The sequence below is a fragment of the Amia ocellicauda genome, chromosome 4 (genome assembly GCF_036373705.1).
Source record: "Amia ocellicauda isolate fAmiCal2 chromosome 4, fAmiCal2.hap1, whole genome shotgun sequence".
Classification (NCBI taxonomy): domain Eukaryota; kingdom Metazoa; phylum Chordata; class Actinopteri; order Amiiformes; family Amiidae; genus Amia; species Amia ocellicauda.
Window position 1 is genome coordinate 515,112 of NC_089853.1, and position 18,829 is coordinate 533,940.

The 18,829-nt window shown below is 46.1% G+C and overlaps 2 protein-coding genes across 2 annotated transcripts in view; both read left to right on the forward strand.

Moving 5' to 3' along the window:
• The window catches only part of cracr2b (calcium release activated channel regulator 2B), a 28,796-nt gene extending 22,990 nt beyond the window's left edge, over positions 1–5,806 (forward strand). Inside the window, exons 17-21 of the mRNA XM_066702931.1 lie at positions 496–577; positions 703–817; positions 1,329–1,454; positions 1,731–1,807; positions 5,395–5,806. Coding sequence (XP_066559028.1) covers positions 496–577; positions 703–817; positions 1,329–1,454; positions 1,731–1,807; positions 5,395–5,482 — 488 coding nt within the window. The 3' untranslated portion in view covers positions 5,483–5,806. The remainder of the gene's footprint in view (positions 1–495; positions 578–702; positions 818–1,328; positions 1,455–1,730; positions 1,808–5,394) is intronic.
• A 1,042-nt stretch (positions 5,807–6,848) lies between these two features.
• Positions 6,849–18,829, forward strand: cd151 (CD151 molecule). Its single transcript, XM_066700376.1, has 8 exons — positions 6,849–7,001; positions 9,280–9,364; positions 12,994–13,185; positions 14,586–14,660; positions 17,317–17,421; positions 17,522–17,680; positions 17,802–17,888; positions 18,282–18,829. The coding sequence occupies exons 2-8, from the start codon at positions 9,281–9,283 to the stop codon at positions 18,339–18,341; spliced, it is 762 nt and encodes a 253-aa protein (XP_066556473.1). The 5' UTR covers positions 6,849–7,001; position 9,280; the 3' UTR covers positions 18,342–18,829.

Genomic DNA, 18,829 nt, shown 5'->3' on the forward strand with positions numbered 1-18,829 from the left:
ATGAGAGCCGCGACTCCCGGCGACAGGGGGCGGGGCTCCGCTCGGAGACAAAATCTCCCGGCGACAGTGACAGTGAGAGTTGAGCAATGACCAACTTTATGCAAATTAGTGTGACGGAGTTCGGCGACAACCAATGGGAGGCAGATGTGCTCTGCATATTGAAGTGCCTTCTCTTTTCTACTGGCTAGTTTAAAAATAAGACTCGCCCCTTGCGAGCGGGCAGTCTGCACACAGATTTGCGAGTTGAGCGAGCGGGCAGTGTGAATGTAGGGTTACTGTCACTATCTCACTCTCTCACTCTCTCATGGTGTCACACTCTCTCTGTCACTATCATTATCTCACACACTGCGTGACTCTCAGTTTCTCACGGTGTTACTCTCTTACTCTCACGGTGTCACACTCTCTCTCACTGCGTCACTCTTACTCTCTCACTGCATCACTCTCATGGTCTCACACTCTCTCTCTCACTGCACCCTTTGTCTCCCTCTCTCTCAGGTCTGGATTTCCAAGTGCGCAATGTGATGGTCGACTCGACTCCCGTCGCCCTGCAGCTCTGGGACACAGCGGGACAGGAGAGGTCTGCCAAACACACTGCCTCTTTAACACACCGCCCCATTAACACACTGCCCCTGTAACACACTGCCCGTGTAACACACCACCTCTTTACCACACCTCCCCTTTAATGCAGCCCATCTCTCTCAGGTTCCTCAGTGTGACCCGGCAGTACCTACGCAGGGCGGATGGGGTTCTAGCCGTGTACGACGTGACCTCGCACTCCTCCTTCTGCGCTGTCAGGCACTGGATCAGCTGTGTGCAGGTCTCACAGATGAGGGGGCAGGGACAGACAGGGAGAGTGGGAGGGAGACAGAGGCCAACAGGGAAACAAGGGCCACTTCACTCAGGGCAGCACCGTCCTAGAGCACAGCACCAGTGACACACACCTGGGTCGGTCCATCAGCGCCTCTGGGAGCTTTAACCAGCCTGAACGCACTGAAGGAGAAGCACGCAGGGCTTTTCATGCCATAAAGAGGCGGCTGTATAATATTCATCCTCCTGTCAAAATTTGGCTCAAAATTTTCCAAAGTATAATTCCACCAATTGCCTTATATGGCAGTGAAGTGTGGGGACCAATCACCAACCAGGAGTTCACAACATGGGACAAACACCCTACAGAAACCCTGCATGCAGAGTTCTGTAAAAATATATTGAAAGTAAAGAGAAATACACCAAACAATGCATGCAGGGCTGAATTAGGCCTTTATCCACTGATTATTAATACTCTCTTTCTCTCTCCCTTCCTCCTCTCTCTCTCTGTCGCTCTCTCCCAGGAGGGGCTGGCAGAGGGGGCAGTTCTGTTCCTCCTGGGCAATAAGACGGACATGGTGGCGCAGAGAGAGGGGGAGCGGGGGAGAGAGAGAGAGGTGGCTGCCAGAGATGGGCGACGACTGGCAGAGGTGGGCTACAGTGTGTCATACTGGTCTGCAGTGTATCATTCTGGGCTACAGTGTGTCATACTTCGGTGCATTGTGTAATTCTTGGCTACAGTGAGTTATACTGTGGTACAGTGTCATACTCTGGTACAGTGTGTTATACTGCAGTACAGTGTCATACTGGGGTACAGTTTGTACAACTAGGAAAAAGTGTAATGCAAAAATAGTTACTAATACAAAAACAATGAATGTCGTTTTGGGTGTGTGTCTGTACATGTGCGTGCGTGTTGGGTGTCACAGGAGTTCCAGGCCGTGTTCTATGAGTGCAGTGCAAAGTCGGGCTTCAACATCGAGGAGTCAATGACAAACCTGGCCAGGTAAGCACCCCCACCCCCTCATACTGCACTGTACTACACTATACTACACTGCAATGGACTGTAATACACTGTACTACACTGCATTGGACTGGAATATAATATACTATACTACACTGCACTGCACTGGACTGTAATATACTGTACTACACTACACTGGACTGTAGTACACTGTACTACACTACACTGGACTGTAATATACTGTACTACACTACACTGGACTGTAATATATTGTACGACACTACACTGGACTGTAGTACAATGTACTACACTACACTGGACTGTAATATACTGTACTACACTGCACTGGACTGACTGTAATATACTGTACTACACTGTACTACACTGGACTGTAATATACTGTACTACACTGCACTGGACTGACTGTAATATACTGTACTACACTGCACTACACTGCACTGGACTGTAATATACTGTACTACACTGTACTACACTGGACTGTAATATACTGTACTACACTGCACTGGACTGACTGTAATATACTGTACTACACTGCACTACACTGCACTGGACTGTAATATACTGTACTATGCTACACTACAGTGGACTGTAATATACTGTACTACACTACACTACACTGGACTGGACTGTAATATACTGTACTACACTGCACTGCAGTGGACTGGACTGTAATATACTGTACTACACTGCACTACACTGGACTGGACTGTAATATACTGTACTACACTGCACTGGACTGACTGTAATATACTGTACTACACTGCACTACACTGCACTGGACTGTAATATACTGTACTATGCTACACTACAGTGGACTGTAATATACTGTACTACACTACACTACACTGGACTGGATTGTAATATACTGTACTACACTGCACTGCAGTGGACTGGACTGTAATGTACTGTACTACACTGCACTACACTGGACTGGACTGTAATATACTGTACTACACTGCACTGGGCTGACTGTAATATACTTTACTTCACTATACTACACTGGACTGTAATATACTGTACTACACTACACTGGACTGTAATATACTGTACTACACTGCACTGTAATATACTGTACTACACTACACTGGACTGTAATATACTGTACTACACTGCACTACACTGGACTGGACTGTAATGTACTGTACTACACTGCACTGGACTGACTGTAATATACTGTACTACACTGCACTACACTGCACTGGACTGTAATATACTGTACTACACTACACTACAGTGGACTGTAATATACTGTACTACACTACACTACACTGCACTGTACTATACTGTACTACACTACACTGGACTGTAATATACTGTACTACACTGCACTGGACTGACTGTAATATACTGTACTACACTGCATTACACTGCACTGTACTGTAATATACTGTACTACACTACACTGGACTGTAATATACTGTACTACACTGCACTACACTGGACTGTAATATACTGTACTACACTACACTGGACTGTAATATACTGTACTACACTGCACTACACTGGACTGTAATATACTGTACTACACTACACTGGACTGTAATATACTGTACTACACTGCACTACACTGGACTGCATATACTGTACTACACTACACTGGACTGTAATATACTGTACTACACTGCACTGGACTGACTGTAATATACTGTACTTCACTACACTACACTGCACTGTAATATACTGTACTACACTGCACTGGACTGGACTGTAATAAACTGTACTACACTACACTGGACTGTAATATACTGTACTACACTGCACTGGACTGACTGTAATATACTGTACTACACTGCACTACACTGGACTGTAATATACTGTACTAAGCTACACTACACTGGACTGTAATATACTGTACTACACTGCACTACACTGGACTGTAATATACTGTACTACACTACACTGGACTGTAATATAGTGTACTACACTGCACTACACTGGACTGTAATATACTGTACTACACTACACTGGACTGTAATATACTGTACTACACTGCACTACACTGGACTGCATATACTGTACTACACTACACTGGACTGTAATATACTGTACTACACTGCACTGGACTGACTGTAATATACTGTACTTCACTACACTACACTGCACTGTAATATACTGTACTACACTGCACTGGACTGGACTGTAATAAACTGTACTACACTACACTGGACTGTAATAAACTGTACTACACTACACTGGACTGTAATATACTGTACTACACTGCACTGGACTGACTGTAATATACTGTACTACACTGCACTACACTGCACTGGACTGTAATATACTGTACTATGCTACACTACAGTGGACTGTAATATACTGTCTACACTACACTATACTGGACTGGACTGTAATATACTGTACTACACTGCACTGCAGTGGACTGGACTGTAATATACTGTACTACACTGCACTACACTGGACTGGACTGTAATATACTGTACTACACTGCACTGGACTGACTGTAATATACTGTACTACACTGCACTACACTGCACTGGACTGTAATATACTGTACTATGCTACACTACAGTGGACTGTAATATACTGTACTACACTACACTACACTGGACTGGACTGTAATATACTGTACTACACTGCACTGCAGTGGACTGGACTGTAATATACTGTACTACACTGCACTACACTGGACTGGACTGTAATATACTGTACTACACTGCACTGGACTGACTGTAATATACTGTACTACACTGCACTGTACTGTAATATACTGTACTAAGCTACACTACACTGGACTGTAATATACTGTACTACATACACTGCACTACACTGGACTGTAATATACTGTACTACACTGCACTGGACTGACTGTAATATACTGTACTGCACTGCACTACACTGGACTGTAATATACTGTACTACATTGCACTACACTGGACTGCAATATACTGTACTACACTGCACTGGACTGACTGTAATATACTGTACTACACTGCACTACACTGGACTGTAATATACTATACTACACTGTACTGGACTGACTGTAATATACTGTACTACACTGCACTGGACTGGATTGTAATATACTGTACTACAATACACTGGACTGTAATATACTGTACTACACTGCACTGGGCTGACTGTAATATACTTTACTTCACTATACTACACTGGACTGTTATATACTGTACTACACTACACTGGACTGTAATATACTGTACTACACTGCACTACACTGGACTGTAATATACTGTACTACACTACACTGGACTGTAATATACTGTACTACACTGCACTACACTGGACTGGACTGTAATATACTGTACTACACTGCACTGGACTGTAATATACTGTACTATACTACACTGCACTGTACTGTAATATACTGTACTACACTGCACTGCACTGGACTGTAATATACTGTACTACACTGCAATGGACTGTAATATACTGTACTACACTGCACTGCACTGGACTGTAATATACTGTACTACACTGCACTGCACTGGACTGCAATATACTGTACTACACTGCAATGGACTGTAATATACTGTACTACACTGCACTGCACTGGACTGCAATATACTGTACTACACTGCATTAGACTGTTCTCTTCCCTTATCTCTCTTTCTCACCCTCTCTCTCTCCAGGCTGTTGGCAGAGCAGCAGGACAGGGAGGTGGACAGCGCACTCTGTCTGGCCAGAGAGAACGACTACAAGAAGAGCTGCTGTAAATAGAGAAGGAGGGAGAGAGGATGGGAGAGAGGAAAAGAGGGAGGGAGGATGAGAGAGGGATGTCTCTGCATGTCTCTGGGTATACCTGACTGCGTGTGGATATCGTGGGCTGTTTCCTCGTTGAGCTCCACTACTCTATTAAGCCTGACCTCTCCACACTGACCTGTCCACACACACTGTCTGACCTCATCACACTGGCCTCTCCACACTGGTGTGGGGCTGTCTGACCTCTCCACACTGGTACACTGCCTGTCTCTCATTTTTTATATGTTTCAAAATCTGTATAAATGTGATAAAAAAAAAAAAATACAATATATATGGAACTGCTGTATATGGATTCCTTTTCGGTTGTGTTTTAATCAATGAATCTCACTGTCTTCACTCCCCTCTACTTCTTCCCTTTCTCTGTTTTGCTCCCATCTTCTCTCTTTGCCTCTCTCTCTCTCTCTCAAACACCACTTTATGTAACCCGGCCTGCCCGGCACCACACGCTGTAAACACCGGGCTGTGAGCTGTACCTGGTTACTGTAAAAGGCGGGCCGAAGACTTTCTACAACTAGCCGGGGGAGAAATTCAAAAGAGCAAATACATACATAGGAAAAACATAATTCATGATAATTAAAAACATAGCGAACTTTTAGGTGCCGGTTCCGACAATTAGTTGTATTGTGCAGGTGTGTGTATTGACACTGGGGGTGTTATTCCGTCTGTGTCCACCAGGGGTCTCTGTACTCATACTGCGCTCACTGAGAGCTGAGCTTGTGTTGGAGAAATGGAAAGAGTGTGTGTGTGATTGAGAGAGAGAAACTGTGTGTGTGTGTGTGTGTGTGATTGAGAGAGAGAAACTGTGTGTGTGTGTGTGTGTGTGTGATTGAGAGAGAGAAACTGTGTGTGTGTGTGTGATTGAGAGAGAAACTGTGTGTGTGTGTGTCATTGAGAGAGAGAAACTGTGTGTGTGTGTGTGTGTGTGATTGAGAGAGAGAAACTGTGTGTGTGTGTCATTGAGAGAGAGAAACTGTGTGTGTGTGTGTGTGTGTGTGTGTGTGATTGAGAGAGAGAAACTGTGTGTGTGTGTGTGTGTGTGTGTGTGTGTGTGGATTGAGAGAGAGAAACTGTGTGTGTGTGTGTGTCATTGAGAGAGAGAAACTGTGTGTGTGTGTGTGATTGAGAGAGAGAAACTGTGTGTGTGTGTGTGTGTGTGTGTGTGTGTGTGTGATTGAGAGAGAGAAACTGTGTGTGTGTGTGTGTCATTGAGAGAGAGAAACTGTGTGTGTGTGTGTGATTGAGAGAGAGCTACAGAGACCAGTGAGACTGAGAGACTGTGTCAATTTGAGATAAGCTGTGTGTGTGTCGGGCTGGGTGGAGTCTGCTGTCGGCCGGATTGGAGGCAGGGCCTCGCTGTGTCTGTGTGCTCAGTTAACGGGGAGGAGAGAGAGAGAGAGAGGAAAGGTGACTTTCTACGACTCGTACAAACCCAACCACAGAGAGATCGGCGCCGGGAATAGTCTGCAAATCAGTCCAGGTATTGTTGCTGTTATTATTATTGTAATTATAATGATAATGATTATAGTTGTGTAATGGCCGATAGACGGTGAAGAAGGGTTTCGCACTTCTGGGCGCAGAAAACAGACATACCGAAATAACCCCAAACTAGCTGTGCCCGTCCTGCTGCGGGCCGGGGCTGCGTCACTGTGTTGTACAGTGTTGTTACGGTGTTGTTACGGTGTTGTGATGGTTGTTACAGTGTTACAGAGTTGTGCTCAGACCCGCCTCTCTTTGTCTGAGTTGTGAGATGCGAGTTGTTTGTGTTCATGTGCTGCGGCTCGGGCGCCAGGGCGTCCTGTGTGTGTGTGTGTATGTGTGTATATGTATGTATATGTATATGTGTATATATATATATATATATATATAGTATTCGTGTGTGCGCGCGTCGGTGCATGACGTGTGCGGGCTGTTGGCAGTGATTTATTCTCCTGTCTAGGCCCGGTCAGCCATCCCTGGTCACTACACCCTGTCTGTGGTCCTACACCCCGGTCACTGCTCTCCAGTGTCGCTGTATCGCGCTGTTGACTGTAAACAGCTGGGACGTCATCACACACAAACTCCTACGGGGGGCTGTAACACCGGCACACTGGAGACCTACAGTCCAGTCCAGCGGGGTCTCGGCCCTGGTGCTGGGGAGAGACAGTTAGTCAGTGTGTCACTCAGGTTTCAGTCCCAAGCTCCACAGGTTAGCTGGGAATTGACTGACTGATACAGCGCCTGCCTGCCTGACACAATGAGTGTGTAGACATGAGTGTACCACTACGCATTTTTGGGTGTGCAGGCGGTCAGTCAGTGCAGCCGGGGCCGCACTGCCTTTGAGTCAGTGTTGGCTTGTATCACTGCATGTTTCTTTTTCATCTTAAAAAACTATACAGGGCAAAAATGTGATGTCCCTCTCAGTCTCCCTCTCTCTCCCTCTGCCCCCCCCCATCGCTCCCTCTTGTCATGTTTGCATCTCCTTTGACACTCAACTGCTGTCCCCCTCTACACCTCTCTCTCTCTGTGTCAATGCTGGGGGGGCTGCTGGAACTGTAAACAGCAATCAGATTGCACAGCTGGGACACAGAAGGAGACTGGTCTGTGCTGACAAACACATTTTGAAAAACAAACTTTTATTTAACCAGGAAAGCTCATTGACATTAAAAATCTATTTTCCAAGAGCGTCCTGGCCAAGATAGGCAGCAGCAAGTCATTATATAAAAATGACAAATTACAATATAACAAACACAAGTACTCTAATAATAAGAAAAACAAATAAAGCCATAATTTACAATTGTAGAAACAGCAAATTAAAAACATTGACATTAAAAACAAGTCAATGATTTAAAAATACCAAGAGGGATAAGTTCTTCTAATTGAAATCTATTTTGTAACTCACTCACACACAGACACACACAGGAGTGAGTGTCGGGGGTGGGGAGGCAGGATGAAGATGATCGAGGCAGAGTGCTGTGCTGAGGGAGAGCGAGTCTAGACTCGACAGCTCCTCCACAGGGAGACCCCGGGCTGCTGAAGTCTTCCCGGCAGAGCACGGTGCTGTGGAGGGGCTCTCTTGTGTTTAAGAGACAATACAGACCCAGAAACACGGCACAGCACGGCACACAACCCCAGCTCCACACTACAGCGCGGCACAGTGCGGGACACTATCGGTGTTAAGCTGCTGTCCCACCCAGTGCAGTGTGGTGGTGAAGTTGCAGTCCGTTCCTGTGTGCTGTGTTCAGTCGCAGTGTGCTGTTGTGCAGTGTGGCGTTTTCTAGTGCACTGTATTGCTGTGTGGTGGTTGCAGTGTTGTTCCAGTGGTCTATGCTCGGCTGCAGTGTAGTGCGGGTTATCGCACGCTGATGTCTGTGGGAGGGAGAGCGAGATTGCATAGCTGCAGGCTGTGTGTGAGAGCAGCGTGGGGGTGTGTAGCTCACTGTGAGTCAGAGGGGCCGCAGGGAGGGAATACTGCACTGCAGGAGGGAGGGAGAATACAGGGAACAAGGGGAGAGAGAGAGAAGAGATGAAAGGAGAGCGAGGGGCATCAGGATCTCGGCTGTGCTGTTGCTGGAATGCTGCTGTGGTGCAAGGACCAGAGGCAGGAGAGGGCTGCCCAACACACACCTGCCCCGCTGCCCAACACCACACACACACACACACACACACACACACACACACACACACACACACACACACACACACACACACACACACCTGCCCCCCGCACGACACAGTGCAGCAGTCGTGTGTTTGACAGTATTAATCTTACTTTCCAGGATGGGGGCATATGATGAGAAGAAGGAGACGTGTGGGACGATCTGTCTGAAGTACCTCCTGTTCACCTTCAACTTCCTCTTCTGGGTGAGAGCCTGTCTGCCTGTCTGCCTGTAACAATGCATTTGTGTGTGTGTGTGTGTATATATATATATATATATATATATATATATATTACTGTGTGTGTGTCATGTGGGGGGCAGTTTGTGTGTTTTACTGTGTATTACTGTCTGTGTGCGTGTGTGCGTTACTCTGTATTACTGTGTGAGTGTGTGCGTTAAGAAACATAGGATCCTATCCAGTCTGTTTTTGAATGGTCCCCAATTGTCTCTTCAGCCACATCGCTGGGGAGTTTGTTCAGATTGTGACGCCTCTCTGTGTGAAGAAGTGTCTCCTGTTTTCTGTCTTGAATGCCTTGAAGCCCAATTTCCATTTGTGTCCCCGGGTGCGTGTGTCCCTGCTGATCTGGAAAAGCTCCTCTGGTTTGATGTGGTCGATGCCTTTCATGATTTTGAAGACTTGGATCAAGTCCCCACGTAGTCTCCTCTGTTCCAGGGTGAAGAGGTTCAGTTCCCTCAGTCTCTCAGTAGGACTTTCCCTTCAGACCTGGAATAAGTCTGGTTGCTCTCCTCTGAACTGCCTATAGAGCAGCGATATCTTTCTTGAAGTGTGGAGCCCAGAACTGTCCACAGTATCCAGATGAGCTCTAACTAGTGCATTGTACAGTCTGAACATCACTGCCCTTGTTCTCAATTCTACACTTTTGACAATATACCCTAGCATTGTGTTTGCCTTTTTTATTGCTTCCCCACACTGTTTGGATGGAGAAAGTGAGGAGTCCACATAGACTCCTAGGTCTTTCTCATGCGATGCTTCATCTAATTCTATTCCTCCCATAGTGTAATTATAGTGGACATTTTTGTTACCTGCATGTAATACCTTGCACATACCTTCCACATTGAATTTCATCTGCCAGGTGTCGGCCCACAACTGAATATTATCTAAGTCCCTTTGAATAGCCTGTGCTGCCAAGATTGTATCTGCAGAGCCACCTATTTTAGTATCATCTGCAATTCTGACAAGTTTGCTAACTATCCCAGAGTCCAGATCATTAATATAGATTAGAAAAAGCAAAGGCCCTAGTACTGATCCCTGTGGAACTCCACTAACAACCTCACTCCAGTTAGAAGCGACTCCTCTAATCGACACCCTCTGTTTCCTGTACATCAACCAGTTCATAATCCATCTACTTACATTACCCTGAATGCCTACAGCTTCCAATTTGGGGATCAGTCTTTGGTGTGGAACCTTATCAACAGCTTTTTGGAAATCTAAGTATATCATATCATATGCTTTCACATGATCTACAGCTGCAGTTGCATGTTCAAAAAATTCTAATAGATTAGTAAGACATGATCTGCCTCGTCTAAACCCATGTTGACTATCTCCAAGAATATGGTTTTCATTAAGATGCTCCTCTATTCTCTGTCTAATAATTTTTTCCAACATTTCACAGGTGATGCAGGTGAGACTGATTGGTCTGTAATTTCCTGGCTCAGTTTTGTCCCCTTTCTTGTGGATTGGGATGACATTTGCTGTCTTCCAGTCAGTTGGCACATCCCCTGTTCTAAGTGTCATTTGGAATACTTGAGTTAGTGGCCGATAAATAATTTCCCTCATTTCTTTAAGTACTGTTGGAAATATCCCATCTGGCCCAGGTGATTTGTTGGTTTTTAATTCTGCTAGTCCCTTTAGTACCTCCTCCTCATTTATCCTGATCTCTCTTAGGGTTTGACTGGACTGATTGTTAACCTGTGGCATGTCATCTGTCTTTTCTTTTGTGAAAACCTCTGTGAAATACTCATTTAGAACATTTGCCACATCTTGTTCGTTTTCCAAGATACCTCCATTTTTGCCCTTTTTCTGTTTCACTTCCTCCTTTATTGACCTCTTGCTGTTGTAATATTGAAAAAAGCTCTTTGCATTAGTTTTACCTCCAGAGCTATGTTTCTTTCTATTTCCCTCTTTGCTTTCCTGATCCCTTTCTTAAGATCTCTTTGCAGCTCAACATATTCTTTGTATTTTGTTTAGTCTCCATCCCTTTTGTATGCGCTATACAACATTTTCTTTCTCTTGATATTTTTTTGCATACATCTATGAAACCATTTTGGCCAGTGTTTTTTGGTCCTCAGTTTGCTACGTTTTGGTACAAATTTCTCCTGAGCCTCAAGTAGTATATTCTTAAAATATACCCATCCATTTTCAACTGACTCTGTATCCAATGTGCTTCCAGTCTACCTCTTCTAAGTGCCGCCTCATACCTTCAAGGTTTGCTTTTCTAAAATTGTAGACCATTGTTTTAGACTTGGACCTTGTTTTTTTGAAATAATGGCTCAAAGCTAACCATATTGTGTTCACAATTTGCCATTGGTTCTCTAACTAGTGTCCCTCTGACTCTATCTTGGTCATTTGAAAAGATCAAGTCAATACATGCGCTCTCTCTGGTTGGTTCCCTGACAAATTGAGTTAGAAAGCAGTCATTTACCATCTCAACCATTTTTATTTCTGCTTCTGTCATCCCCACTGGGCTTTCCCAGTCTAAGTTTGGGGAATTTAAATCCCCCATTATAACAGCCACATCCTTGCTACATGCAGTCCTGATTACACTGTACAATGCAACATCTTTCTGAATATCGGAGTTTGGTGGCCTGTAACACACTCCTACCACTAATCCTCCAGATCTCTTGTCCAAAAGTTTCACCCACAAAGATTCTGTTCCGTTACTGGGATCTAATTTGAGTTCTTCTGCCTCAATGTCATTTTTCACATATAATGCTACCCCACCCCCTCTTCGATTTTGTCTGTCTCTCCTAAACTGTGTGTATCCTTCCAACTTGTATTCATCCCCATCATTTTCTGTAAGCCATGTTTCTGTCACTCCTACAACATTATAGTCACACGCCAGCACTGTGACTTCCAAGTCTAACATCTTGTTCCTTATACTCCTGGCATTGAGGTACAAACACTTCAGGACTTTCCTACTAGCGGGTTCCCTTGTTTTTTTTTCCTTAGTGGAACATCTCCCATTGTCGGAGCTCCCTGCTCATGTTACTCTGTATTACTGTGTGCATGTGTGTGTGTGTGTGTTACTCTGTATCACTGTGTGTGTGTGTGTTACTCTGTATCACTGTGTGTGTGTGTTACTCTGTATCACTGTGTGTGTGTGTTACTCTGTATTACTGTGTGTGTGTGTTACTCTGTATCACTGTGTTACTCTCTATTACTCTGTGTGTGTGTTACTCTGTATTACTCTGTATCACTGTGTGTGTGTGTGTTACTCTGTATCACTGTGTGTGTGTGTGTTACTCTGTATCACTGTGTGTGTGTGTTACTCTGTATCACTGTGTGTGTGTGTGTGTTACTCTGTATCACTGTGTGTTACTCCGTATTACTCTGTGTGTGTGTTACTCTGTATTACTGTGTATTACTATGTGTGTGTGTGTTACTCTGTATCACTGTGCGTGTTACTCTGTATTACTCTGTATCACTGTGTGTGTGTGTTACTCTGTATCACTGTGTATGTGTGTTACTCTGTATCACTGTGTGTGTTCGCGTGTATTACTCTATATTACTGTGTGTGTGTGTGTGTGTTACTCTGTATTACTGTGTGTGTGTGTGTGTTACTCTTACCCTCCGTGTGCACTGTGTTCCCACAGCTGGCAGGGGGTGCTGTGATGGCGGTGGGCGTGTGGACCCTGGTTCTGAAGAGCGACTACATCAGCCTGCTCTCCTCCAGCACCTATGCAGCCACTGCCTACATCCTGGTGGTCGCCGGGGCTATCGTCATGGTGACGGGCATCCTGGGCTGCTGTGCCACCTTCAAAGAGCAGAGACGCCTGCTGAGAGTGGTGAGAGAGAGCGTGTGCCCTGTGTGAGTGTGTGTGTGCCCTGCGTCTGTGTGTGGAGAGGGGTAAGAGTCAGTCAGTCAGAAGTGTGTGTCCTGTACAAAGACAGGAAGTGAGCCTCGCCCTCATGCCCACATTGTTGTGTAGTGAGGCAGGACTGGGTGTGCTTCCCCTTGCTGACTCACTGGCACCTGTGTGTGTGTGTGTGTGTGTGGTGGTTTTCTGAGTGTTATGTTTGTCTGTGTGTCTTTAAGAGTCTCGATTTTGATACAGTGATTCAAAGCGTTGGAATGAGCCGTACAGAGGGAGAGAGGGAGGTTTAAAGAGCGAGAGAATGAGGGAGGGAGGCTGTTGTTTGGTGCCCCAATGAGCGAGAGAAACCAATGGGATGAGTCCCCCAGAGAGAGGGAGGAGTGGAGAGAGAGGAGAGGGGTTGGGTGGTGTTGGATAACTGGATTCCGAGAGAGAGAGAGAGCGCGGGGGGTTGGAATGCGCAGCCGGCGCGTTTTGCCCCCCCCCTCCGTCAACACCATGTCTGTCCCCGTAGCAACAGCAGCTGACACACTCCCTCACATTCCACATTCAAAGCCAGCTTTATTGGCCCCTCTCTGACACTGACAGTGGTGCAGGCATGGTTATAGATAGTCGCCCTCCCTGCCCCCCCACCATAGTTTCACTTCAAGTCACCTGTTCTTTATCTTCTGCTTATTCCCCCTCTCCTGTTTTCACCCTCCCTCCCTTTCTTCCTTCCTCTCTCTGTAAAGTTACATATTGACAGTGTTATGAGCTCCACCAGGTCCTGATTAGCATGGTGTGTGTGTGTGTTTCTTCTCTCTCACACTGACGTGTGTGTGTGTGTGTGTGGTTATGATGATTATTTTCGTCTCGGACGCAGGGTGACTTCATTTTCACAAGAAACGTTTTCAAAGCATCACAAAGTGCAGTAATACAATCAGTACGAAACAGTTAAATTATAAATTACAACATAAGAACAGAAGACAGTGTCCAATCGAGAGGAGCCCATTCACCCCATCATGCTCGTTTGGTGTCCATTAATAACTCAGTGATCCAAGGATCCTATCCAGTCTGTTTATGTGAGAGACCCCCCTCACACTTGCTGACCACGCATCCTATGTTTAACTATTGCTCCCTTCTCCCCATCACTGCTCGGTCCGCTGCGAACTCTTAAACCAGCGTCTGTCCCCTAAAGCGCTGCTGGGCCTGAGGACGACCTAGATGCTGAGAACTCTGACATGGTGGCCTCTACACCCCAGAGACCAGAGACAGGGCTCTGGAAACACTGCTCTGTGACTGGCTGGTCCTCACTTGTGGTATCTAATGTTATAATGTGATCCGTGGACAGTATGTTAATGGAATCCCTCTCTCTCTCTCTCTCTCTGCAGTATTTTGTGTTGCTGTTGTGTATTTTCCTGTTGGAGATCCTGGCTGGAATCCTGGCTTACATCTACTACCAGCAGGTATGGCCTCTCCCTCCCTTCTCCTTCTCTCTCCTCTCTTCAAACCCTCCCTCCTTCTCCGCCTCTTCTGTAGTATCGCCACCTGGTGGATATGTGAGGTATGGCACTGCAGCCGAGTCCAGCACTGGCTAGAGAACATGCACGTCCTCTCAGGGCCAGGGGAATATCCCTCCTTTACTCTCTCTCTTTAAAAATACATCATTATACACACACATTCTCTCTCTCTCTCTCTCGCACTGCCTGTAGCTGTTCCTTCTCTCTGCTGGTCTCAGAGCTATTTTCCTCAGACTGAGTCAGTGTGCAGAGTCAGAGGGGCGGGGGGGGCAGGTTCAGACAAGGGTTAGTGCTGCTTCTGCACCACAGGGATTAAGGTGTCTGTAAAATTACTGTGGTTACCGGACACCAGCAAGATTCTGACTGATACCCCGACTGACGGACTGTCTGGTGTGTGCGTGCGTGTGTGTCGGATGTGCGTCGGATGTGCATGTGTGCGTGTGCGTGTGTGTGCGTGCGCGGGTGTCTCTTTCTCTCTCCTGTGCTGCAGTATTTCCCCTTTTGCAACCAGCTCAACTGAGCCTGTGTGTCTCTCTCCGTCAGCTCTGTTGTACTGTCCTCTGTGTTTACACTATTTCACTCACACACCGTGGAAGCCCTGCATTAAACCACACTGGGCCCCGGGGCTATGATGTTTTTTTTAGCCACCCCCCACCTTCTAAGCATCCTTTGGTTACCAGTAAACAAATCATGCTGCATCAACATTTGATCTGCAACATTTATAACCTCATTCACCTCCAACACAGCAAGAGCCAAACAAACACGGGCCGCGTATCACTAAGGAAAAAATGAATAAAACTCACATGCTTCAGTGCCCCTCAAGCTTCCGTATACGTGCATCTGTCATTCATTTCACTCTCAAACTAATTGGCCACAGCGGCCATATTCACCTCCAGCCCAGTCTGACTGGAAACATGAACAGCACGTTTAGGCATTGCTGTGAAAACGATACTTGGATACCTTTTGCACTTTCAACCACAATGCCTCACATCTGTTCCTGCCAGAACTCCAAGATGGAATAAATAAATACATATGCACTAATATTAGGCTACATAAACCAACCTATCTTACCATAATATTTCTCCAAAACTCTAGCTTCTGTAGCAGGGCAATTATTTCCTTATATATTATGTCTGAAAATATTATATTATGTTAGGTAGATAGGTATGTAGCCTAATTAGCACATATACACCGATAAGCCATAACATTATGACCACCTGCCTAATATTGTGCAGGTCCCAAAACAGCCCTGACCCATCGAGGCATGGACTCCACTAGACCTCTGAAGGTGTGCTGTGGTATCTGGCACCAAGACGTTAGCAGCAGATCCTTTAAGTCCTGTAAGTTGCGAGGTGGGGCCTCCATGGATCGGACTTGTTTGTCCAGCACATCCCACAGATGCTCAATTGGATTGAGATCTGGGGAATTTGGAGGCCTGGGGTCCGCGATGCATTATTTTTTTTAAATACAAATTTTAGTTGATCAATTATGATAGAATATACAGCCCACCCATCTCATTATGAGTGAGTTGAACTCATCTCTGTATCTGAACTTGGCAGCTAAGAATAAGGTTCTGTGTTCTAAATGTTTCCTTTTATTAACATGATATAATGAGGCAGTTTTTGTAGGTGGGGGTCCTCAGCCACAATCTGGTTGGCAAAGGGGTTCTTGTGCAGAACTAGTTTGGGAACCCATGCTGTAGCCTATAGCCTACTGTTAGTGTTAACAATCAGAATGAATGTTGAAAAGTGTACATTGGAACAACGAAAACAAAACAGAAATGCAATGCGTACGGTCGTTAATGCCAGAATTTATTAAATGCAAAATGTAAACCTATAAAACGGTATTTTACTTCCATTTCACTATGAAGATCTTGCAGTCGAACACTGCTAGCAAACTCCAAACTCCCGGTTTTGTGTTTAAAATAATTCTAACCTGTCTCAAGCTGACGTCTGATTGGTTACATGCCTTTTGGAGGAAGGACATCTATGATGCGCCTGATTGGGTAATTTACTTCTTGAAGGCGGGAGTACAGCGCAAGGAGCCTAATTAAGCAATGTGAAATGTACTAAAGGAAAATACAATGCAGTTCATTATTAGGCATTGTACTGACATAAATTATCACTTGTTGTCATTAATACGTTACTTCTTTATTTTTAGGATTTTTTCTCCACAAATTTCCCTGTGTAGCCAATAGTAGCCCGGGCCAGTCGCCCCCCCGCTTCCTCAGTCCATGCACCAATCACAATCATAGATGTTTTGTTTGTTTGTTTGTTTGTAACCCTGGGAAATCAACCTGCCCATATCAAACCTCTGCGCCTCTCTGCCCCGCCCCTCCCCTCCCCCAAGGCCTAGCAGGCTGGCAGGCACACAGACACAGCGCTGCGTAACGCACAAGAGCAAACCCGACCACAGGCCAAGACCACATTGATACAGAAAATTGTGTAACACATTTTCCCCAAGCTGAATGGGCCCCTTTGCTGGCTCGGGCCACGGGGCTAGGGCCCTGGTAAGCATTAAGTAGGGCCTGACTGTGGGGAGTATGGTATAGTATAGGGCCCAGACTGGCCCGTTGAGTCAGTTCCTGTGGTTCTGGTTGCAGCTGAATGATGAGCTGAAGAAGAACCTGCAGAAGACAATGGTGGATCATTACCAGCAGCCGGGCCAGGAACGGGTCACCAAAGCGGTGGACAAACTGCAGCAGGAGGTCAGTGTCCCTATGTCTCTGTGTGTGTCTGTGTTCACGTGTGTCTGCGTTTCTGTCCCCTCAGTGCAGTAAGTGCAGTAACCCCCCCCACTCTCTGCAGTTTAAGTGCTGTGGCAGTAACAGCTCCTATGATTGGAGGGACAGTCTGTGGGTGCGGTCGGTCAAGGCGGAGGGCAGGCTGGTGCCGGACAGCTGCTGTAAGACCATCACGGAGCGCTGCGGGGTCCGAGAACACCCCTCCAACATCTACCTGGTGGAGGTGAGCTGGGCTGGACCAGAACTACACACACAGCCATGAAGTGTAGTATAATACAGTAGGGAACAAAACCATGCATCACAACACAATACAATACCTCCCTCTCCCTCTCTCTCTCTCTCAGGGCGGCTGCATCACAAAGCTGGAAAAGTTCATCCTAGAGCACCTGAAGATCATCGGGGCCGTGGGCATCGGCATCGCCTGCGTACAGGTGAGGGGAGGGGGTAATAAAACTGTGTAACGTTGTACTTTGATGTTGTACTTGTATGTATTCTGTTCTTCCTTCCTGTGTCTGTAAATTCTCTGGAACACTGCGGTGAACTCGTCCTGCCAATAAAGCTCATTATGAACTGAGTTAGTGAGTGAGGGGTGGAGGCTGCGGGTCACTGGTGAAGTCCAGAGTTCAGCTCCTCTCTCGTACTGCGGAGTGATGCTGATGCTCTCCCAGCAGGGGGTGTGTGTGTGTATGTATATATGTGTGTGTATATAATAAATATATATATATATATATATTAATATATAATGTGTGTGTTGGAGGGGGGGGAAGTTGTGTACAGTCTTTTTCTAATTCTTGAAAAACAATGTCTCTCTCCCCGTGTCTCAGATTGTGGGGATGGTATTCACCTGCTGTCTGTACCGCAGTTTGAAGGCTGAGCCCTACTGAGGAAAAGGAGGAGAGGGGTCACGGAGGGGTCACCCCACGTCCTCTGGAGCGACCACTAGAGCCCCGACAGTGACCCGCACAGCTGTCTGTCTCTTCCTCTTGTTCCCTCTTCCTCCTCCTCTGTATCTCACTTCCTCTTCTGTCTTGTGTTCTCTTGCTGCCGCACCCCTCCCCCTCTCCGTGCAGTGTCTGGGCTCCAGCCCTGGTCCTGCTGAACTCTGTGCACTACTGATGTCCAGCCCGGCCCGCCTGCTGGGGGAGCGGAAACCGCCGACGAACACGTGCAGCCTCGACACGATATCAATTGTTTCTTTCTCTCTTCGTGCCTTTATTATATTTGTAGCTTTTTATTAATAAGACAAGACTGATGAAGTAACAATCCCTGCTTTTGTAATAAAAGGACTGATGTTGGCTCCCACGCTGCCCCCCCACTGGCAAACCTTCCACACGGCACTCTGGAGCGGAGCGAATAAAAGCTGATCCACACA